This window comes from Prionailurus viverrinus, chromosome D2 (assembly GCF_022837055.1).
Source record: "Prionailurus viverrinus isolate Anna chromosome D2, UM_Priviv_1.0, whole genome shotgun sequence".
NCBI lineage: Eukaryota > Metazoa > Chordata > Mammalia > Carnivora > Felidae > Prionailurus > Prionailurus viverrinus.
Genome location: NC_062571.1, coordinates 45,517,528 through 45,540,953, shown reverse-complemented (window position 1 = coordinate 45,540,953; position 23,426 = coordinate 45,517,528). Strand labels below are relative to the sequence as shown.

General features: G+C 44.0%; 3 protein-coding genes across 4 annotated transcripts in view; 1 reads left to right on the top strand and 2 right to left on the bottom strand.

Annotated features, from left to right (window-relative positions):
- Positions 1–2,367, bottom strand: part of BMPR1A (bone morphogenetic protein receptor type 1A) — a 138,756-nt gene extending 136,389 nt beyond the window's left edge. Inside the window, exon 1 of the mRNA XM_047824390.1 lies at positions 2,240–2,367. The gene's annotated coding sequence lies outside the window, so the exon portion shown is untranslated. The remainder of the gene's footprint in view (positions 1–2,239) is intronic.
- LOC125147602 (translation initiation factor IF-2-like) lies at positions 1,632–22,162 on the top strand. Its single transcript, XM_047824676.1, has 4 exons — positions 1,632–1,660; positions 1,773–1,826; positions 1,934–3,518; positions 21,625–22,162. The coding sequence occupies exons 1-3, from the start codon at positions 1,632–1,634 to the stop codon at positions 3,126–3,128; spliced, it is 1,278 nt and encodes a 425-aa protein (XP_047680632.1). The 3' UTR covers positions 3,129–3,518; positions 21,625–22,162.
- LDB3 (LIM domain binding 3) overlaps positions 20,192–23,426 on the bottom strand; it is a 64,239-nt gene continuing 61,004 nt past the window's right edge. For both annotated transcript variants that reach the window (XM_047824387.1, XM_047824388.1), the window contains one exon: positions 20,192–23,067. In XM_047824387.1, coding sequence (XP_047680343.1) covers positions 22,978–23,067 — 90 coding nt within the window. In that variant the 3' untranslated portion in view covers positions 20,192–22,977. The remainder of the gene's footprint in view (positions 23,068–23,426) is intronic.

The window sequence follows — 23,426 nt, the reverse complement described above, 5'->3', positions numbered from 1 at the left end:
CAATAAACTTGATGCTCCATGAAGGCAAGGGCATTGTCTGTTGTAGCATCCCATAGCCTTGCAGTGGAAGTATTCGTTGAATACAATGGATAAATGAACAAAAGCCAAGGAAAGGCATTTCAAGAATGAGAAGTTGATGTAAGTATCACAGAAAGCTCAAGGAGTTGATTTAGAACACATTAATAAATGTGCCACTTAGCTTATAGGTGAACCTTGTGAGGGTGAAATCCGGGTAACAAGGAGTTAAGAACTGAATGCCCGGCCAGGAAGTAAATGCAGGAAAAATAAACTACTCTTGACAATCTCCAGAGATGGGATTACGAAGGTATGAATTTTAATTTTACTTCAATTTTGCTCTATTTTACCATTTTTTAATGAACGTGTATTACTTTTACAAGGAAACGTTTTTTATTTTTTGTTTTTTTTGTTTTTTTTCTTAGCGTTAATATGATTTGAAAAGGAAAAGCAGCAACATGACATCTTGAGGGAGTAGCACGCCCAAGGGAAGGTTTTTGTAAACTGAAAAAAAACCTTTAGCACATCTGTACTTCTAACATCTCTAAGACAAAAGGGAGTAACTCCTATTCCATTAAGCAGGAGAGAGGAGAAAAATGAAACAAGGTGTTAAACTGGTAGGAAGAACAAAAAATGTTCCACTGAAATGGAAGGAAAGAAAGCACATGATAGAAGTAACTCAGTACATTCTGGCAGGAGCTCCCTCCCACTGAATGCCTCAAGCTTTTCAGTAAAGGGTGTGAAGAAGTGAAGCAAGCAGAAAAAAGTTTGAAATGAGTTCCACGAATAATATGAATCGGATGGGGAACCCAACAACCGTGAGTGGAATACTGGTTCCCTGAAAAGTGTCTTCTAAATTTCAATCACCCTTTGTAAATTCAACCCCTTTCTAGCTCAGAACTGCCAGTATTTTAACTTTAAGTTTAAATATCTAAATAATTCTGGCCCACACACTTTTCAAGAATTGAAAACAGTGATAAGCATTAAAGTTACATCGTAATTCACAGTTTTAATTCAGACGTGAACTCCTAAGTAAATACAATAAAGGAGTTGTTTTCAACTCAAGCAACAAACAGCGATCATTTCAAGTATGAGTAATTGAAAATGCTCCTAACTATAAACCTGTTTGCAGAAAGAGGTTTTGCTGTTTCCAAACTCCTAGTCCATCTCACTTTTGACAGTTTCTGATTAGCAGAGAAAATTCAGAGTTCAAATCCCAGCACACTTAGACAAGTTACTTAACCTCTTTGCGTCTCGGTTTCCTCGCCTAAAAAATGAACACCATAACCAGGGTTATCACAAGGATTAAATGACGTCACACAGGTAAATGTGCCAAGTTCGCACTGTGTACTCAAAAGAGTTTGCTAACCGTTTGAAAGACAAAAACTGCAGCGCTCTGACCAAATTAAAACATCCGAGAGCATGAAAGAGTATACAAGTCACAAAACGCCAGACTCTAACACATAGCACATTATTTTTCTTTCCTGACTCAAGCTATTTTCTTTTCTTGCCAAATCTTTCCACTAGGAGTCTGGAAAGAAGGGGGGGGGGGGGGGGAGGTTACATTCACTCCGGCAGAAAGTTTTCAGAAACTGAAGCGCAGAATCACAACAGACATGGCAGCGGAGGCCGCGCAGGACAACAGGTGAACCTCCGAGAAACCTGGCACCTTCCCGCGGACAAGTTTTCAGGGAGGGCTTGCAACTCCCCCCGACTCTACCACCCCACGAAACAGACATTTTTTTTCTCCTTCGCAGCAGCGTAGAGAGACATAACGCGAACAGCAACCTCGCAGCTCCTGGGAGAGAGAGGTGAGCGCCTTTCCCATTTAAGGATTCAAGAAGCGTCCTTGGAGGCGGCTTTCGCCCACATCGCCTCCCCAAACTCGGCCTGAAACCCAGGGGGTGGGGAACAAAAGAGGGGCCGGACGGCGGGGCCGCAGCGGGGAGCTGCAAGGAGCCGACGTCGGGAGTCCGGGGGGCCGGGGTCTCCGGCGGGGTCGGGCCCGGGGTGGGGGCGCCGGACGGCGGGGCCCAACGGGCCGCGGCCTGACAGAGCCGAGGCGGCGGGGACCCCGCGAGGCGGCCGGACCGGGCCGCCCCCAGCTCAGGCCTCCCGCGCGCGCCCCGCTCCCCCCGAAACTTCTCCCGGAGCCCGCGCCGGCCTTCCCGCAGCCGCCGGCCTCTCCCGGCGCACACACGCACTCTCGGACGAGCCAACTCACCCGGACCCCGGGGAACTCATCGTCCAGCCCTCGGCGCGGAGCGGGGTGGGCGCGGCGAGCCGCCGGGGCGCGGCGGGGGCCCGACTCGGCCTCCGCCCTCGGCGTGCAGCGGCCCCGGCCCGGTCGCCCCTCGAGCGGCCGTGCGATCCTCGTCTCGCGCGGACGGACGCGCCGGAGCCCGAGCCTTCCTGCCCTTTCTCCCCGCCCTCCTCCCTCCTCCTTCGCCGAGAGCCAGCAGGCGGATTCCAATCTCGGCAGCCGCCGCCGCCGCCGCCACTGCCGCCGCCGCCGACACTCGCAGGGGTGGGGGGGGCGGCGCGGGCGCGGGGGCCTGGGGGAGGGGCGGGCCTCCGCGGGACTCGGCGCCGCGCGCGCGCACTGGGAAGACGCCCGCCCCGCCCCGGACACGAAAGGAGCCGAGCGCGCGGCGGAAGCGCCCGAAGGGTCCCCGAGGTCCGGCGCCCCGCTGCCGGGGAAGAGGGCCCGCAGCCGGCAAGGGGGCGCCGGGCTGCGGTGGGGGGACTTCTCCTCCGCGCGGCCCCACCGGCCCCTCCCCACCAGGCAGCCCTACCGCCGCCGTGGCAGGGCCGGCTGGTCTGCGGGAGCCGCGACCCACCGACGCCGCGTGCGGGACGCACATGACGGAGCGCGGTGGAGGAGCGCGGACACCGTCTGGGCCCTCCCGCGTCCCTTCGCGTGGACCCCCTCTGCAACACGCTCTAATGCTCCACGTGGGCGCCAGCACTCACACGCCACGGCGGGGAATTGCCGGGTCGTGGTAGTGGTCGTGGCGACAAAGAAAGGGAAATGTAGCCACACCGCTTCCATTATCCACCCACCGCTCCCCGGCTTCTTGGTCTGGGCTCTCTGCCGGGGTGCCGAGGCCTAGGTAGGCAGGCGCAGGTGGGCGGGCTCCGAGGGAGCGGCTGGGGGAAGAGGCCTCTCCGCGTGGACCCCCGCAGCTCCGAGCCCCGGCTGTCCCCGGCCCTGTGACCTACCGAGCCGGTGAACTCCTAAAGCAGAAGAGGAGCGGCGGCGTTACCCCGGGCCAGCTGAAGTCCGCGGACTATAAATATTGCTCGCTCCTCTACTTTGGCTCACTCTTAGGACCTTGCGTGCCCTCCGGAGTCCCGTTCCCTCCTTTTGGAAAATGCAAATAATTGTCACTACTCCTTTTCTTCCATTTCCCTTCATTTGGGGAAAACGTATTCAGTGTCCTGCATGTGAAGAAAGAACATAGGCTCCCTTTTAACAACCAAATGTGACCTTAATCATTTTGGTAAGTGTTGCAACAGTGTGTATGGTGTTAAGTCTCTACAAAAGATAACTTTTTTTTTATTAACTTGTTTTATTTTTTATTTTTTTAAATTTACATCCAAATTAGCATATAGTGAGTGCAACAATGACTTCAGGAGGAGATTCCTTAGTTCCCCTTACCCATTTAGCCCATCCCCCCTCCCACAACCCCTCCCATAACCCTCAGTTTGTTCTGCATATTTATGAATCTCTAAAAGATAACTCTTTTTAAGGTCCTTTCATAAAATCACTTTTTCAACTAGGTAAAAAGAAAGAGGGAAGAAAAAGAATGTGCCAGGCACTGGCATTTGTTGTTATACGCATTCTCCCTAAAGAGATGTTTGGATTCCAGAGTATTCCCTAATAATCTTGTTTAAATGTCTAAATTCTTTTACATTCTTGTTTAAAGAGGTTTTTTTCTCTCCTCCTTTTGCAAACCACTTCTGATGCCTTATATATCTTCTGTGATTCCAAATTATTTTTCAATTCTGGTTATTAAGTTTTTTAATGAACTCTTGAGCTGTCTCAGATTTAAGTCATGGGTGGTTGTATCTTGCTTTACAGGGGGAATGTATGGTATATGAATTTCCTGGCATCAACTATGAGTTTCCTTACATCAACTAAAACTTGCCACTTTTTCAAGTTTTCTACATACTACACGGCTTTAATTTTAGGGGCAAGGGTCGACCTTTTGCTTAAGGAGATTAAGATTCATTGACCAAAGAAATCAATGATGTATGCTGAGTAATGTGTCATGGCAGATAAAATCATGACAGGTGTGTTAATATACCCTCTGAAGCCTAGTCCAATTTTTAGGCATATGAATCAGACCATAAAATAGACAAGAATCTCAGTTTAAAACTTTAGTACATCAAGGTCCTGAAATGTACAACTTGGCATTACCTGGGTTTTGTTATATGCCACTGTAGAAATGGTAGCAAAATAGAGGCAATGACATTTTAAGTCATGATATCTTTGCATCTCTACGAAAGGATCTCCTTTTCAAGTCTTTGGGACTTTACTTGACATCCTTTTGCTCTCCTTAGATAAAGCCCGCCTAGTGCCCAAGCTTAAATCCTTAGCCTTTTCATAGCAGGCAACCTACCTACCTACAACAGAGCAGGGCATGGTGTTCTCTTCGGTTCCTGGCATGTGTATGCATGCCAGCCTGTTTCTCCAGTTTGCCCACTAAATGAACAGAGCAGCCAGGAAGCCCAAGGAAACATCTGGACACGTATTGTCTGGCCCCCAAACTCAGACAATACCTCAAAGTCCAAATTTAACATTCTCTATAATGTGATGGTTTTCCTTTAAGTAGATTAATAGAATGGGCTGGAAGTGAGCTTTTTTTTCTCTGTACAGTTAGAGGTGTAGGCCCCCAAGAGTGGTAGTTATGTACTCAAATCACATAGCCTTAGTTTGGAAGGTTCTCAGATCCTCAAAGACCTTCCCTGATCATCTGACTTGAATTAGCACCCAACCTAGTCAATTTTGTTTTCTTTATACCACTTTTTACTAATTTAAATTACCTTGTTTGTTCAGTTACTGGTTTATAGTCTGAGTTTCTCTGCGTCACTAGAATGTAAACTCCATGAGAGCAAAGACTTTGTCCATCTTGTTTTCAGCTCTTTCCTTGCTGCTTAGCTCCTGCCACACAAGTGCTCATATCTGTTGAACGAATGAGCGAGATAAGGGTAGAATTTCCTCTAGGCATTTCTGAACCTTGGCATCAAGATCTAGTTTTAGAGGGTGGCATGGACTATGTTGAAAAGGATATGAGCGGGTCAGGAAAACTGGGTTATACCATCTTTAGAGAAGGCAATTGTTCTAGATAGATCCAAGTTAATCCATTCACAGTCATTTTCCTGTTGTAAAGATTTTGTGAGGCAAAGGCAGCATTAAGGCTTGTGGATAGGGAGATAAGTTAGAGCTCAGTAAGGAGGGACTAGTGAAGGAACTCCCTTGGCAGGCTTTAGTTTAGTTTAAGACTCAGTGTTAAACAGACAGAAACATTGTAAAGAGTAGAGGAAACAGCTGTATTTTTCAGCATGGACACTAATACATTAACCTCTTGGTTAATAATATCCTGTCATGGGGGCGCCTGGGTGGCTCAGGTGGTTAAGCATCTGACTCTTGATTTTGGTTTAGGTCATGATCTCGCAGTTTGTGAGTCCGAGCCCCACATCGGGCTCTGCGCTGACCGTGTGGAGCCTTGGGATTCTCTCATATATATAAAATTCCCTCTCTTTGCCCCTCCCCCACTTGTGCGCATGCATGCTGTCTCAAAATAAATAAATAAACTTTAAGAAAAGTAAATAAAAATAATACCCTGTCATGGTTTAGAAGAAACAAGCCGAAACAGAAATTGTGTTTAAGAAAAAGAGCTATCTAGGGGCGCCTGGGTGGCTTAGTCGGTTAAGCGTCTGACTTCAGCCTAGGTTGTGGTCCCGCATTTCGTGGGTTTGGGCCCCGCGTGGGGCTCTGTGCGCACAGCTCGGAGCCTGGAGCCTGCTTCAGATTCTGTGTGTGTGTGTGTGTCTCTCTCTCTGTGCCCCTCCCCTGCTTGCACTCTGTCTCTCTGTCTCCCAAAAATAAATATTTAAAAAAAAAAAGAGCTATCTATAAATCAGTGCACAAAATAAAGTTTAAAAATCCAAATTTGTTCTTTTCTTTGTAATGGATTTTTTTTCCTTCTACTTTTGCTTCTCAGTCTCTCCTTTTTCCATTTCCATTTCTTTTTGCATCATATCACTTGTTTACTGTGATTAAAAGATCATTTACAGAGCCACTTGCTGCAAAGTAGCCACCACTTAGTGCTATGGCCCATGGTCACTATAGTCTTCCTCTCCCTGCTATCAACACACCCCTTACCACAGAACCTAATCCTTCCCTGGCCCTGTGGCAGGAAGAATTCTCAGAGCTCCAGTCCCAAGCCAGAACCCAGCCTCCTGCTGCCTTTGCTACTCACTTGGGAAGCCCCAACCTTGGCCCCTGTCTAAGGACTGACTCACAGTCCTTTTCTTGTGCTTGAAGCCCTGGCCTGTTAACCTGTGTGGAACTTGATTTTCTCTGCCTGTTTTCTGGACTCTGCTCTCTAGAGTCTGCCCCAGCCCTGCAACAGACCCCTGGTGCACTAATAGTTACCCCTAGTGGCAACACTTACTTGACCTCCAGCTCTTTGTTCTAGATTCTCTGTCCATATTCTGTCCCTCTGTCAGTCCTCCTTTTCCCATTACCTCAGGTTGGACATCCTGATGCCTGCTGCTGTCCTGGACTACCACCTGTTGTTTGCTCATGGCTCTGGCTATTAGGTGCTGCCTGGAGGGCTGGGGTTCCTCCCACCGAACACCTGGAGCTGGGGCCTCCCCACCCCAGCCCATGGTAAATCTTGTCCTTCTCCATCTGATAGCAATCCACCACCCTGCCTTTCCCTTTCCTGAGAGCAGTGGGTTTGTGACTTATTATACTTTGATTATCTGTTAACCAGATAAAAACAGAAAACAACTGTATATTTTTATGCATATAGGTGTGTATATTTTCTTTCATCTGGTTAACGATTAATCAAAGTATAACAGGTGTGTGTGTGTGTGTGTGTGTGTATGTACATATAAATATATATAAACCCATACCTGATTCTACTTAACTACTCCTAAACACTGATTCCCCTCAAGAATTCCTTTGGGACCAGTAGTCCAGAAATTCCGCATCTAGAGCGAAGTATGATTACCTTGTGCATGACTAGTCAAAGGAAGACAAGGTGTCGTGATAAAAATTCAGGTTGAGATAACTGGGGAAAAAAACAATCCTGGATCAGGAATGCTGAGTCATTAACAGCCATATTGTACCTACTGTCCATGGTCTACACGGTAATCCAGATGTATTTCTAGGTGTGGTGTGGTGCCACCAATGTGACCAGGCATACTAGTTTATCCGATACCACATATGTTGGGGGTACCTTTCCTTGTACTCGACACAAAGTTCTAGAGGATAGAAGCTATATTATTTTCACTCCATTATATCCCTGGTACCTAGCATACTGCCAGGCACCCCTGAGGGTGGTCAGTAAATACTTATTGAATGAGTGACTGTATGTACTAGGCAGTATAGTGGACTCCTGTCCTCTAAAAGCTTAAAATCTTGTAAGAAAATAAGACATGCAGATAATTCCTTCATTTGATATTTGTTTCCGAGTCATGATTTTTTGCCCTTAAGATAGTTGACATTTCATTTCACTCATTTATTTTTATCAACAAAGGCAGGGTTGTATCATTGACTTTAAATTCTGACCACTGGTTTTCAACAAATAATGCTTGAGTTGTAGAGTTCTATATGCTCTTTAAAACAACGTCCTTCTTTCATGGGGAAGCATAATCACATATATTCAACTAGGAACCAATACCTGTCAGTGTTTTCTAAAAATGTAGACTATTTTAATTTCGTTATTTTTTAAATGTTTATTTACTTTTGAGAGAGAGAGAGAGAGACAAAGCATGAGCAGGGGAGGGGCGGAGAGAGAGAGGGAAGCACAGACTTCGAAGTAGGCTCCAGTCTCTGAGCTGTCTGCACAGAACCTGACACAGGACTTGAATTCACAAACCATGAGATCATGACCTGAGCCGAAGTCGTATGCTTAACCGCCTCAGCCACCTAGGCAAAAATCTAGATTCTTTTACATTTAGTAACACATTTTAACACATGTCTTCCTCACTGTCTACCTGAATTGGACTACCTATCCTTCTAATTGGTCATTCCCTCTTTAACTGATCTTGCTCAGTTTTTCCAGATTTCTCTTAATGGGACGCCACTGTGTTCAAAATCTGGGAGCCACTGATGATTGGCAACGTTCTGTTCAACTGGTCTAAGTCCTGCAAAATGGGCCACATTCATTCTTTTGATGCCATTATCCCTCCCTCAATGCCCAAATACCACCTCTTACAGGAAGTAGTCTCTGCTCCATCCTAAATTCCTTAGGCTTTTCTCTCTATATCATTGACTTCTTCGCATAGTTTCACAGTTCCTATGTCTTTCTCCTGAGTAAGATTTCATACCTTTATTCACTTACATGTGAATAGGGGCTTCCGAGCTTCCCAGCCTAGGGAAGGACAGTTTAGGGAGTATCAAAATACACAAAGATCAAAATAGCAGCCCCAAACTGGGGCCTACCATTGTAATTATCAAAACCTTTGCCTCTGCTAGCCATTTGTTTTCAAGGTCCACCTGGAGTGGGGGGGGGGGGGGGGGTGTCACAAACTCCTCAATGCATCTGCTGTCCCGCTTTGTCCCTCAAAGTCAAAGAGGGCATTCCTCCCTCCTTTCTGCCCTCCCCTGCCCGGATTCTTACCACAGTTGGCTGTAGTCACTGCACTGAGCATCACGGTGGTTACACCGCAGGACCATAGGGACACCGTTTGTGTCCTGCTCTGTGTGAAAGGTGCTCCCTGGAGGTGTGAAGTGTAATACCTGCCCCCGGTCCTCCTGAACACCAGATAAGTACCAGTCCAATTGCAGGCAGGGAGCCTTGTCACTGGCTTGCTTGAAGAACCAGCATTTTTATTGTTCAGCATTATATAGCTATATATATAACATTATATTATACTTCATGTATAACAATCTATACTTTCAGGGCATTTGGGGGAAATGAAAGTGGCAGGATGCATATTTGTCAGAATTAAGTCAATTAGAATCCCATGTAAGATGTGGGGGTGCCTGAGTGGCCCAGTCAGTTGGGTGTCAGACTTCGGCTCAGGTCATGATCTCCCTGTTCATGGATTTGAGCCCCGCACCGGGCTCTGTGCTGACAGCTTGGAGCCTGGAGGCTGCTTCAGATTCTGTGCCTCTGTCTGCCCCTTCCCCACTCTCCCCCCGCCTCAAAAATAAACATTAAAAAAAATTTTGGGGGGGGCGCCTGGGTGGCGCAGTCAGTTGAGTGTCCGACTTCAACCAGGTCACGATCTCGCGGTCCGGGAGTTCGAGCCCCGCGTCAGGCTCTGGGCTGATGGCTCAGAGCCTGGAGCCTGTTTCCGATTCTGTGTCTCCCTCTCTCTCTGCCCCTCCCCCGTTCATGCTCTGTCTCTCTCTGTCCCAAAAATAAATAAACGTTAAAAAAAAAAAATTTTTTTTTAATTTTTTTAATCCTCTGTAAGATGTGTAATTAAAAATTTTATTTGATCAAGGTGGATGTTTTCATGACAAATGTTGTTCCACTGTTATATTTACAATAATACACCACTCTAGTCCAATTTTAACCATATGTACACCGTATTTCATCAAAACTAACATGGTATTAATTATAGGAAGCATCATTATTTCATGCACAACTAGGGAAGGAAAACACTACCAATTAAACTGTGACACATTATCAATTGTAAGACATCTTCATTTCAAAGATGATAAAATGTCCACAACTGTGCATCTAAGAATTGATGAAATACAATGTGTTTTAATGCATCCTAAAGGAAAAACAACACCATACAGGCCCAATGGATTGAAATGTTGAGTTTCTAAAAAAAAAAAAAAAAAAAAGAAATGTTGAGTTTCTAGGTTTTTGATATATAATCTTATTTGTTTGTTATGCACAATCCTCAGATAGCCACCCTATGAATGTTAACCACGAAAGCAGAAACAGTACAGTTCAACTGCATATAAACATGTTAAACAAACAAAAGTGAATGACTTAGGATGCAGTCACTAAGTTTAGAAGAAACACTAGCATCGAGTCACGTGCATGGATTATATTGCAAATAAAAAATCAGCTTTTTCACAGTTGCTGATACTGAAATCATATGATGACCAGAAGAATTGAAACGTGAGTGTTCCACAGGTTTTCGTCTTTGGAAAACTCAAACTAAACAATCAGAAAAATCTCACCAGCGCAGTAAGAATGACTTTACATCTATCCCGGAAGCTGAACAATAGAGCTTGTTGCTTATGGGGCCATCAGGAAAAGCCAGCTGTGGATTTCTTTCTAGTACAATTAATTGCTTCCGCTGTATATAAAATTGAAAGAATTGGGTGCTTTAGTGCGGAAAAAGGATATCCTGCTACACTGCTTCTATTTCCTCACAAAGGCTATTAGTGAGCCTTTTGCCATTAATTCACATGCATTGGATTATCCTGTGATGAAAGACTGAAAGGCTTTTCATTTTTATAGTCTCTTATCTCCTATTTATTTGGCACCTCTCTGGAGATACCTGCTCTTCTCCCAAGACTGGTTAATTGCTAGGATGTCAGAATGTAGCTAATGACTGACTTCCTTTTCAGAGACTAATTGTGAGCCTGTCTCCATATTTTTTCTTGGAGCCGCCTTTCTCATTGCTGAGAAATATTCTGAGCTACGTCATTATTTGAAATGACAGATGCAGCATTTTAATGCCAACTCTCAATCCCTGGCCCTCGTACTCTTTGAGACCAGCAAGTAACCCATTTATAAATCTTCTGTGTAGACCTGCACTGTCCAACACAATAGTCATTTGCCATCCATGACTATGTAAATTTTAAATTAGTTAAAATAAATAGAATTAAAATTCAGCTTCTCAGTCTAGGCCCACTAATGCTCAGTAGTCACATGAGGTTAGTGGTGACTGTCTTGGAAGAGCGCAGATATAGGACATTTCCATCTGCACAGAAAGTTCTGTAGGGCAGGGTTGGTATAGACTGTGACCTGCTCAGTTCAGGTCTTGTGAACAGTATCCGAGCCCATCTGCTGAACTGCTTCTGTTCCTCTGTTTTCACCATTCAGAACAAATGGTAGAGGGGTGCGTGGGTGGCTCAGTCGGTTAAGTATCCAACTCTAGGTTTCAGCTCAGATCATGATCTCGTGGCTTCATGGGTTCCAGCCCCACATCGGGCTACATGCTAACAGCACAGAGCCTGCTTGGGATTCTCTCTCTCCCTCTCACCTTCGCCCCCACTCATACTGTGTCTGTCTCTCTCAAAATAAATAAATAAACTTAAAAAAAAGGTAGACTACTTTCAGGGATCATTTTTATGGGTTGCAACTAGAGAAATTTTTGTGAACGTGTAAAGACCCAGAAATAGAGGGTTGCTGTTCAACAGCTATAAAATTAGTTATGTAAGAAGTGTTCATACCACAGTAAACTAGTTTTTTTAAATAGTAGAAAATAAAAATAAAATAGTAGAAAATAGGCCAAAATACTAATAGTGGTTGTCTCCATGTAGTAGGATTATGATTACTTTTTTCTTCCTCCTATTTATTTGTGTTTTTTGGAATTTATTAAGTATATATTGCTTTCTTAATTAAAAAATTACATTTAAGATCCTTAAACCCATTCATTTCTTTTATCACCAATTTCAAACTAGGGTGGCTTTATCCAGTCCCCGTGTCTAACAGAAAAAGTAGTCCTTTTAAGCAACTGTTTCTTTAAAGATGACTCTCAGCCAGCAGCTTTTAGTTGAGAGATCTGTATTCCCTCTGATCCTAGCATGAAAAGCGTCCAAGAACCTGCATTTGGGGTGCTCTAGAGCCCTGCTAAATGGAATCACAGAACATCACTTTGGAAGAAATGGCTCGTGATTACTAGCAATCCCCTCCCCCAAGCGTTTGTCAAGCACTTTGCATTTCTAGACTGTAGAGCAGAGTCTTAGGATCAAGGCCTCACAGGTTAAGGAGACTCGTGGAGCTGAAGAGGGCTCTGATTTTACCACTGAGAAGAGAACCATAAAAAGAAGTCCTCGTTTCCTAAAAGTTCAGGCATGATCATACAGGTTTAATTAGGAACAGCAAGCTGTTTACAGCAAATTATAAACTGTATAAAGCAGACCTCAGTGGACACGCCCAAAGGATGTCCCATGAACCCTTACTTCTCCAAGTCCAGATTCAGCAGATCTGGCTTGGTGAGGTAGGGTGCTGCTATGTCAGCCAGAGGAGTCTCCCAGAAATCCCTTTCCAGAACTTTCCATGACCAAAGGAGATGGCCGAATAGCTCACGGAAAAAGTCTGTTTTTCTTTCCTTTTATCCTTTAAACTTGAAGCCAGTCTGCTATTTGCTTGAATTCTATTGCACCCCCCACCCCAGTAGAGAGACACTTCAGAAACAGGCTAAGCAATACGATATGGTGGGGAGAACATCAACTTTGCAGTCAGAATTCTGGCTGAACTTCCTAATTTTTGACCTTGTGTGAGTTTGTCAACCTCTCTAAATCCCAGTCTCTTCATCTATAAAATAAGGATAAATAATACCAGTCTAATGAGACAGATGTGAAAATTAACTGAGAATATGTGGAAAACGGTTGGCATAGAGTCAACACTCAATTAATTGTCGTTACCTTTCCTTTTCCTTCTAGAAAGTGATTGGTCCATCTGTGTTTATGTTGAAGGGGAAAGAAAACAAACTGTAAAAGTCTTAATGAGCCTTACTTCAAATACAGCCCAGTGCAGTTCAGTAATTAGCATGTTAAGTTCTGCTTCAGCTTGGGCTGGTCTCCAGTTCTTCGTTCCGGCCTTAGCTCAGGAATTTCCTTCTCTAGAAAGCCTTCGCTGCCCACTCCCAGGCTGAATTAGTGTCCCTCCTGATTAGTCTCATGGCACCTCAAGCTTATTTCTGTCCTATCATTTACCTTGCATTCTGCTTCTCAAACCAGAGTACCCAGCATTGGGCATGGAATTCGTGAGGTTATACAGCATCTTTTCCACGGCATCAGTTTTATCATTAGATAAATGATGACTTTAGATAATAAATGACTTAAAGCAAAGGGCATGCTTTTTTTTTTTTTTTAGCTAAAATATTAAGTTATAAAAGAAATTTCACAATTGCAGAGGGTTCCCTAGAGTGTTGTTTTTTGTGTTTATGGTCCTTTGCTTTTAGATCTGCCTTGCAGAAAAGTTGGAGAAACACTTATTGCCATATGACAGTGAAATGACATGGTAACTTGTCAGTTTCTTCCACCAGACTGGAGTTCTGTGAGGGCGGGGTTGTGCCTCATTCACCTCTGAAATCACAATACGTAGGTACTTAGCATGAGGCCAGGCTCCAAGTAGAGGCTTCATGAATGTGGACCTGAACTCAACTCTCTTCTCCAAGTACTTTGAGGAGAATAGAGCATTTCCACTCAAGACAGGAACTTTGAAAGTGTATAACTGATGGGACTTCACACTGAGTGCCTACTGGAAAGAGTACAATTCTATCTGTCCTTTTTGGGAAAGGTATATCTGACCTTTGGCTTCCCAACCTGCCAGGGTTGGGCAAATTCAATGAGAATTTTTCATTAAGTGCCAGGCATTGTGCTTGACACACAGAAGGCACATGAAGGGACATCTGGGTGGCTCAGTTGGTTGAGCGTCCGACTCTTGATTTCAGCTCAGGTCATGATCGCAGGGTCGTGGGATGGAGCCCCATGTTGGGCTCTGTGCTGAGTGTGGAGCCTGCTCAAAATTCTCTGTCTCTTCCCTCTGCCCCTCTCCCTCATTCACTCTCTCTCTCTCTCTGTCTCTCAAAAACAAATAAATAAAAGAAGGTGCATGACTTAACTTTCCTCTAAAGTCATATTCTGATTATTAATCTACAAGCTAAGAAATGATTCTTACCTTTGTAATAATTCTAAGCAACTCCAAAAGGTCCTGATATCCATGACTCAGGCTGAGCCAGCAGCTGGGGCTTCTTCTGCAACACTTTGGTTCTTCCTCCTAAACCTCTAACCTAATATTACCATACTATCCCACAGCTTATTTACTGTCTCAGTTACCTTCACATGAAACCTGGGCTTGTAAGATGGGAATAATTTAAGAAGAAGGTGGAGAGACACAGCCACCTGTTAGGAGGTCTAGGCTGCAGAGTCAGGGTCCATTTCAACCCTTGCCTCCCTCACTAATCTGGTTTACTCTCACAACTTTGGGGCATAGCCTGGTCTTGGTTCTGGAGACAGCCCTGGACAAATGTTGCCAATTCCTAACAGAGCCTGCGCTAGGGAATCAGGCTCCCCAAATGGCTGTGTCCTTCATTCTATTGGCCTGAATCCAGGGCAGTTTCATCAGGAAACTAACAAAGCTTAAGCTTCAGGGTCCCTCACTTTCACAGGCCCCTGTGAAAGCTAAGAGTCACTGGAATGTTCTAAATTGAGAGAGGGAAGTCAGATTGCAATCCAAGAGCATTCCTTTGTAACTTTTCTGATACTTACCTAAAGAGATTTCAGAAGAAAGAGACCTAGAGATCCACGATTCCAATCATTTCTTCTGATTCTTTTTCCCTGTTTGAAATGACTGCTTGAGGGCCACCTGGGTGGCTCAGTCAATTGAGCCTTCGACTTCAGCTCAGGTCACGATCTCAGTTCATGAGTTCCAGCCCCGCATCGGGGTCTGTGCTGACAGCTTAGAGCCTGGAGCCTGCTTTGAGTTCTGTGTCTCCCTCTCTCTTTCTGCTCCTCCCCTGCTCACACTCTGTCTCTATCTCTCAAAAATAAATAAACTTAAAAAAATTTTTAAATAAATAAATGACTGCTTGGTTTTATATTTAATTTGGTGTTTGAAATTTTATTGTATTCTTTTCCTTAAAGATGGCCCCACAAAACCTGGATACCAGGCTAGATCATGTTCTTATCCAATCTTTGCCTACTTTTTCTTCAGTGCTTCCCTGCCCTACTGTTCACCAAAACATCACAAGTACGGAAGGAGACTCTGCAGGGGTCTCTGTAGTGATGACTACATGGAGGACGGAATCACCCTCACTATTTGCTTTCTATCTTGAACCACAGGCACACATTGGATGCCTTACACCAATTCTACAAATGCTAGGACCCTCTCACGTTAGAAGTGCTTCCTTAGAAGTAAAAGATAAGACCTCTATGAGCTGGCTTCTCCCCCGAATCTGAAAACAATTTTGAAATAGTCTCTTTATGATTACTTTTTTTCTTTAATATTTGTTTATTTTTTGAGAAAGAGAGAGAGAGGGAGCAAGCTGGGGAGGAGTAGAGAGAGAGGAAGAGAGAGATTCCAAGCAGGCTCCATGCTGTCAGCCCAGTGCTTGATGCAGGGCTTGATCTCACAAACTTTGAGATCATGACCTGAGCTGAAATCAAGAGTCGGACGCTTAACCAACTGAGCCGCCCCTCTATATGCCTACTTTTATGCATCAATGAGACTTTGAGTTAGGTTTAGATAAAGGGATAGCTGATTTGCAAATGGAAATGCAGCCTGAAGAATTTACTTAATGAAATGCCCTGGCTTTTTTTTTCTTTACCATATATTTATTTTTGAGAGAGAGACAGAGCACGAGCAGGGGAAGGGCAGAGAAAGAGAGAGGGAGACACAGAATCTGAAGCAGACTACAGACTCCGAGCTGTCAGTACAGAGCCCAACGCAGGGCTGGAACTCACGAACCATGAGATCATGACCTGTGCCTAAGTCAGATGCTTAACTGGCTGAGCCATCCAGGCTCCCCAAATGCTCTGATTTTTCAATAGGATATGTTTGTGAGAAAAGGAACTCAGTTCCCAGCTAACCAATGACAACGTTGGCATCCTTTTGTCATTTAAGTTCTAAGGAATCTCTCCAGTTTACTGTCTAGCTATAGATGGGGAAAAATAACAATCCAGTGCATGCACTGCTGTGGAAAAGCATTCAGAGTTTTCAGTTTGGCTAAAAACGTGCTCCAAAGAGTCATTGCTTATAGCCACTGCTTGTGTAAACAGGTGAGAAAGATATACATAAATGGTCAGTTATTGAGTAATGGGAAAATTCCCAAGGAGGGAATGCTGGCCCACAGAGAGGCCAGGATGAGAAGGTAAATCCATGACAGGTTAAGAAGCTAGAAAAATCAGCAGGGCTGGGCGTAGGGTCTTGTATGCAGATTAGTTTGGGCTCTATTGAGGGATAATGGGAAGCCATTTATGAGTGTTAAACAGGACAATTCCGTGACCAAATTTATTTTTGAAGAGATCTCTCTACCTGTGGTGTGAGGGATGGGTTAGTGGTAGATGGGGGACAAAATGGAGACAAGGTCAAGAAGCTGGAAGAGAGACGTTTGGAGGTAGGAAGGGTCCTGAGGATGGAGAGGAGGGAATAGATCCAAGACAGATCAGAAAATAATTTGGAAGTCTGTGGTAATTATTGGTTGTCAGAAGAAGTTGCAAGAGAAGACAGACACAGGGTGACTCCCAGATTTCTAGTTTCGATGACTGGCTGATACCTGCCACTCACTGAAAGAAAGAATACAAGAGAAGAAGCAGGTTGGATGATAGGGTGGTAACTTCAGCCAGTGGCAGGTCCAGAATTCCTACATAGAAGAGGTGTAGGGCAGCAGGGCTATGGGATTGGTCTCGAATCTATGTTTACAAAAATAAGCACTCTGGGGACACTTGGGTGGCTCCGTTGGTTAAGCTTCCAACTCTTGACTTCAGCTCAGGTCATGAGCTCTCTCCCTCTCTCTGCCCCTCCACCACTCCCTCTCTCACACATTCTCTCTCTTAAAATAAATAAATTGGGGCACCTGGGTGGCGCAGTCGGTTAAGCGTCCAACTTCAGCCAGGTCACGATCTCGCGGTCCGTGAGTTCAAGCCCCGCGTCAGGCTCTGGGCTGATGGCTCAGAGCCTGGAGCCTGTTTCCGATTCTGTGTCTCCCTCTCTCTCTGCCCCTCCCCCGTTCATGCTCTGTCTCTCTCTGTCCCAAAAATAAATAAACGTTGAAAAAAAAATTTTTTTTTAAATAAAAAAAAAGAGTGAAGTTCCTGGAATCAAATATTTATTTTATCTCCTTTCACCTGACAGGCATTTGAAGGCGTTATCTGGCGTGTCTTAATGAGGCCTACAAGGTCGTCGGTGCTCCTCAACCCCTTTCCTACTACTCTTTCTTCACTTGTGCTCTCGAGCCCTGTGCCTCATGTGCCAAAATTGGTCCCTTAAGGCCTCCACGTTTATTTTCCCCTCTGTCCGGAACACTCTACCTCATACTTTGGTATGGTTGATTTCTTCTCATCATTCAGACCTCAGCCCAAATGTTTCCTCCTCAGTAAGGTCTTCTCTGACGACCCAACCCAAAGTAGCTTACTCCACCCCTGACACAACGCGCCATTTTATTCCGCCATAGGACTCACTGTCTCAAATTATAGTGATTATGTATTACTTGCTTATTGCCTATCTCTTCCCTTAAAGTGTAAGCTCTGTGAGAGCAGGGGCCTTGTCTGAATTGTCATCCCCTGTCCCTACAACAGAGCCTAGCCACTCTCTGAATGTTGTGGAATGAAATGATACACTGATGGAATATCATTCAGCACTAAAAAGGAATGAGCTGTCAAGCCATGAGAAGACATGGAGGGAACTTAAATGCATGTTGCTAAGTGAAAGAAGCCAATCTGAAAAGGCTACCTGCCATATGATTCCAACTATATGACATTCTGGAAAAGACAAAACTATGGAAACAGTGAAAAGATCAGTGGTTGTCAAGGGGCCAAGGGGGAAGGAGGGATGAATAGGTGGAGTACTGAGGATTCTTACTGCAACTCTGTATGATATTGGAATGTCCTAATACATTTGTTCAAACCCATAGAATGTGAATGTATCAAACCCACTAAGAGTGAACCCAGATGTAAACTGTGGACTCTGGGTGATAATGATGCATCAGTATAGGTTCGGCGATTGTAATAAATGTACCACTCTGCCGGAGGACGTTGGTATGGGGAAGGCTATATATGAGCTGGAGCAAGGAATATATGGGAAATTGGTGTCCCTTCTGCTTAATTTTGCTGTGAACCTAAAACTTGAGAAAATGAACATATTAAAAAAAAAAAAAAGTACATGGCCCAAGTTGTTGAAATGGTTTCAACTCACTTGTGTGAGTAGAACATTGAGAAACATTACTTGACATCAGGATTGGCCTGGGAAAGCTTGAATCAGGAAAGCCTAAGCCAAAACGTTAGGCAGTGTTTCCCAAATTGGAGTTCCATATTCTGTGTTTAAATAAAATTAAGCATGTTTCTTTATTGAGAGACTGAGTACTTTCGCAGCTCACATGTGTACTGTGACTCTCTAGGGTGAATAGCATATGTAGTTACTTCCTAAGATTTGATCCAGAACCCATTCTTCATGCCATGTCTTTATCACGAATGAGCCTAAGTCCAGATGAATGCCAGTGGTTACCCTGTAGAGCAGCTTTAAATAGTCAAATATTTCCCCTCAGAATTAATCCAACATAATTTAGTTATTTTATTTTGCTGATTTCAAACCACTAGAATCCAACTTCCATGACAATAGTGGTTTTTGTCTGTTTTATTCTCTATCGTGTTCTCAATGTCCATAGCAGTGCCTGGCATATAGCAGCAGGTGCTCAATAAATATTTGTGGAAAGAATGAATGAATGAGCAAATGAATAAAAACAATTCTTGTTCTGTCCAGAAAGTCCTCTGTGTAAAGGGCAGAAATTTTAGTACTAGGTAATAATACATTCTGATCCATGTGGTTTATATTTCTGGGCTATTTGTGTAATATTTATTCTTGCTGCTGTTTTCCCGAAGCATTTCTTCCTGAATGGACACATTGAAGGAGTTAAGAAAATGAAGGAAGAGTGAGGGCCTTGGGTTCTGACCCCACTCTACTGGTGATGATGGTAACTAACATTTGTGTTGGAATTCTTCCAAAAGTTATTGCATTTGGCTCTCAAAACACCTGGGAGGCACGTGTCATTACCTTCATTTTCAGGTGGACAGGGAGGCTGAGAGACACTCTCCCAATGCCACTCTGGAGGTATTAGATCAGCCTTGATCTAAGCCTTGGTCTCACTTTGTCAAAGTCCATGTTCATTCCATGGCCCCGGGCTGTCTCTCCAGCTGACTGTGTGCTGGGAAACCATTGCCCCTTTCTTGGTTCCCACATCTGAAAAATGCCCACGGGATTTCTTAGGTTCCTTCCAACTTTACATTCTATGACTCTGTGAGCCTTTTTTTTTCCCTCCATCTAAATTGCTAAACATCCTACTCTTGATCCCAGGGTCATGAGTTTAAGCCCCATATTGAGCATGGAGGCTACTTTAAATAATAAATAAATAAATAAATAAATAAATAAAGTACTATAGCTTTAAAAAGTACTATAATAATATTTTATTTCTACTTGCAATTACACAGCTCTTTTAAAATCTGATTGAGGTGCTAAAGAAAATCAAAGAAATTATGAAAATTTTCTTTCTTTTTAAGTAATGCCTGCAAACAATACCTTACCAAAGTGAATTGGTTTTGTTAAGTGTAGTATCCTCAGAAAGGTCTTCATTATTAAAAAAGAAAAAAAAATGCCATGAGAGGATTTGTCTCTGAGCTTATTTCAAAACAAAAAATATGGAGAAAATATAGCAATGTTTCTAGAAATCAAGCTATTTAGAACCGAATAAAAATAAATAAATATGAAATATTTAATCACCTAGTAGCTAAATAAATAAACCTTTTCAGAAAGAAAAGGCAAAGCCTGGTCCTCACTGTGTTTTTTTACCTGATAAATTCCCTTTGTATGCAAAACATTTGCATTATTCACATATCCTTGTCTGTTTAAGGCAAGGCAATAAAACTACTATTGGGCTACACAGCCAAGAGAGCAAGTGAGTTGTTTGTGTTTCTTCTCCACAGGGCATTTTGTTTGGTCTCAAAATTTTTTTTGTGGCCATATAGAAATAATCTACTTTTGGTGTCATGTGAAAAAACTTTACACAGAAAAATCTGTACTTATACATTCTTTTTTGGGATTTTATTGTGCTAAAAAGTAGAATTCACACCGGCCAAAAAAAAAAAAAACAACCTCAAACATGCAAAATATTTTTGTGCACACACCTCGAACACACTACATTCCACCATTGAAGATTTTGAAATCTTAAAATTAAAAAAAATCCCAAAGCAAGAGTACCTGGGTTGAAAAGTTAACATTATACAAGCTAGATCCCTAACACAAACACTGCAGACACAAGTCACTCCATTGCAAAAAGTTAATGTTTATAAGGCTTAAATAAATGTCAACAATGAAGAGACAAAAACCGTAGATCCAAAGTGTACTCCCCACCAGGAAGTATTAAAAATTGATGTTGTAGTACATCCATGATATTAACTTCAAACAGATACCACCTTAGCCCCAAAGTTACGCCAAACTCGCAAACACCGAGGGAACCATAGTCAAAACTACCTTCTTTTTCTGCTACCTTTAAAATGGTTTTATATTTGTTTTGTGTGTTTGGTAAATAAGAGTCCCTCAGAATCTACACTAGCTCTGAGATGTAGAAAAACCGATTCGATCAATGACCTCCTCTGAATGATGAAGTTGTCCTCTGAGATGCGTCACTTTTCTGTTTAATGATCACGTACTTTGTAGTGATCACGTGTGTGTGTGTGTGTGTGTGTGTGTGTGTGTGTGTGTCTGTGTCTGTGTCTGTGTTTGCGCGCGCACGTGTAAACCCTTTTAAAAAACTCTAAACTCTAGGGAACATTTTTTTTCCTTTCCTCGAGACCAGTCCCTAAAAATGTGTTGTTTTTTGTTTTTGTTTTTGTTTTTTAAAGAAAACCTGCCTAGAGCTTTTCCGTACAGTCAGCAACCTCCTTATCCCTGTATATTTGAACTTTCCCAAAATAACAGAAAGCTCCAAGGTACTTGTTGGCAACTCCTGAAAAATCTCCAGTCACTCCCAACAGATTTTACTGTCTGGTACTTTTTAGATTCACTTTCTTAAGGCACCACAGAAGAAAAGGAGGGCCCTGTGGTAGGAGCACGTTCACGTCCCTCCTGGTGCTCCCTCGGGGACACGGCTTCACCCTTGGGAAAAAACACGGGCCTCCTGCTAGGGATGCATCCTGCCGTTTCTCTCTCCCTCAGGGAGAAGGGACACACACTGGTAGAAAGGCAGTCCCCTGGAAGCCTCAGTTCTCAGGAGAAAAAGTGTTCTAATGCATTCTCATAAAACATGCAAAGAGAAAATCCAAAACAGGAGTGAGAAGAAGGTAGCAGTGAGTTGGAAGAGTGCCTAAGGATTCTGTGCAAGTGAGAAACACCTGGTCAAACTGCCTACTTCAACGCCTTGTTCAATGAGCGTAATAACAGTGCATCCTAAAGGGAAAGAGAAGGTACCGTTTCTAACCTCAGAAACTAACAAGCTTCTCTCTTTATCACCCAACAGCTTTAAAATGCTTACTTAACTCAAACTATCACCAACATTTGAAAGAAGTTTGAAGACTCAAGACTATTTCAATAAACATTTCAATAATTGCTAGATCAACTCAGCTCCTACATTTTCAAAACGTCGGCCAAAATGGCAAATGAGTACGTATCGGTCCATCTTTCCCTTCCAGCAGTCAACACAACTGTACATAATCAGTGTGCTGCACTTAAAGGAACATTTGTGAAGGACGGCGCAGCTCGGAGGTGGGAGGTCCTACCAACACTTGCGTTTTTACCGAGGCTGGCAGAACGCAAGGTTCCTCCTCCCCATCCAGAGTTTGGGCATGTTCTCAGCCCATCCTGCCATCCTGTTTCAGACACTGTCTCTCCTTTCTTGTCCACAGGTCATTAAGCCTGTTGGGGGAAGGGGTGCTGAGGAAGACTTCATAAGTGAGCAGTCACGGGATTGGGAGTGAAATACATGCACAAGACCGAACATTCATGCTCACGAACTTCATGAAGCAAAACAAAGGCTCGACACAACCCGGAGTCGCTTTAAAACCTCCTCTCACACACAGCAGAGCAAAACTGGAAAAACCCAATTACACTTTCCCATCAAAATTCAAAAAAGAGCTAAACCTTCTGGGGACATAGGATGTTTTAGACGGAAAGAAGGTGGCTGAAGGGCCCTTCTTTTCTCAGCTGTCTGCAGCATGAGCCAGAGCCCTTCCTGAAGCTCTGTCAGCTGCCCAGCGGCTCCCAGAAAACACCTCTTAGACGCCTGGACTCCCTCAGCACGCCCGACTCTGCTCAAGGTCTGAAGAAGTCTGATGCTCAGAGGTAGCTCCATGACGCTAGTAATAGAATAACACTTCCTTTTTTGGTGAGGAAAGCCCAATCGGTCTTAGCTAACAAGCCCTCAGCTATGGCTCTAAAAATACCCCGCAGCAAGCACTGCTTGGCACTTCATTCTGTTTGCCAGAGAACTCCACAGAACATTTCAGATTCTCCATAATTGCTCTGAGCTCTGTCCCTGCTCTAGTGACCTCGGGAAAGTGTATCACTTCAAGAAGATGACTTTTTGTTTTTCACTTTAGAGTTCTTGGAATTCTGTCCCGAACGTCTGAATTACAACTCCAGCCTTGGATTAATTACTAGCTTGGTTTAGGAATCTTCGTTTGGCTTCTAGTCTGAACTATGCAAATACACGATCTGTGTGCAGAAGGAAGGACTAAAATTACACTTCAAAAGGGCTCAGTAGCTTCCTGTCTTCCCCCTTTCCCCCCAGAAAGAAACATCAGCCTCCTTGAATCCTTTGTCGCCAGCAGCAGGAGCAGCTCCCGGCCTGTCCGCGTCAGACGCTCCGGGCTCTCTACACATTGATGGCGTGTGCGTGCTTCTTGCACAGGGGTTTGTCCTTCTTGGAGTAGAATGGCTGCCCCTCCAGATTCACGTGGCAGACCTGGGGACAGAGAACAGACGGCCATGAGGCAGGCCCTGTCTCTCCTCACTACAGATTCTTAATGACGTAAGCAGCATAGATGTTCGAATTATGGCATATTTAAGGCTTCCAAAGAGGAACGTGGAACTAAATTCCAATTAAATTAAATGGCAGACACAAAATTTGCAAGATGAAGATGACTGACCAATGCTATCCAAAATTTACAAAAGGGGCACCCGGGTGGCCCAGTTGGTTAAACTTCTGGCTTCAGCTCCGATCATGATCTCATGGTTTGTGAGTTCAAGCCCCACGTCGAGCTCTGTGCTGACAGCTCAGAGCCTGGAGCCTGCTTTGGATTTTGTGTTTCCCCTCTCTCTCTG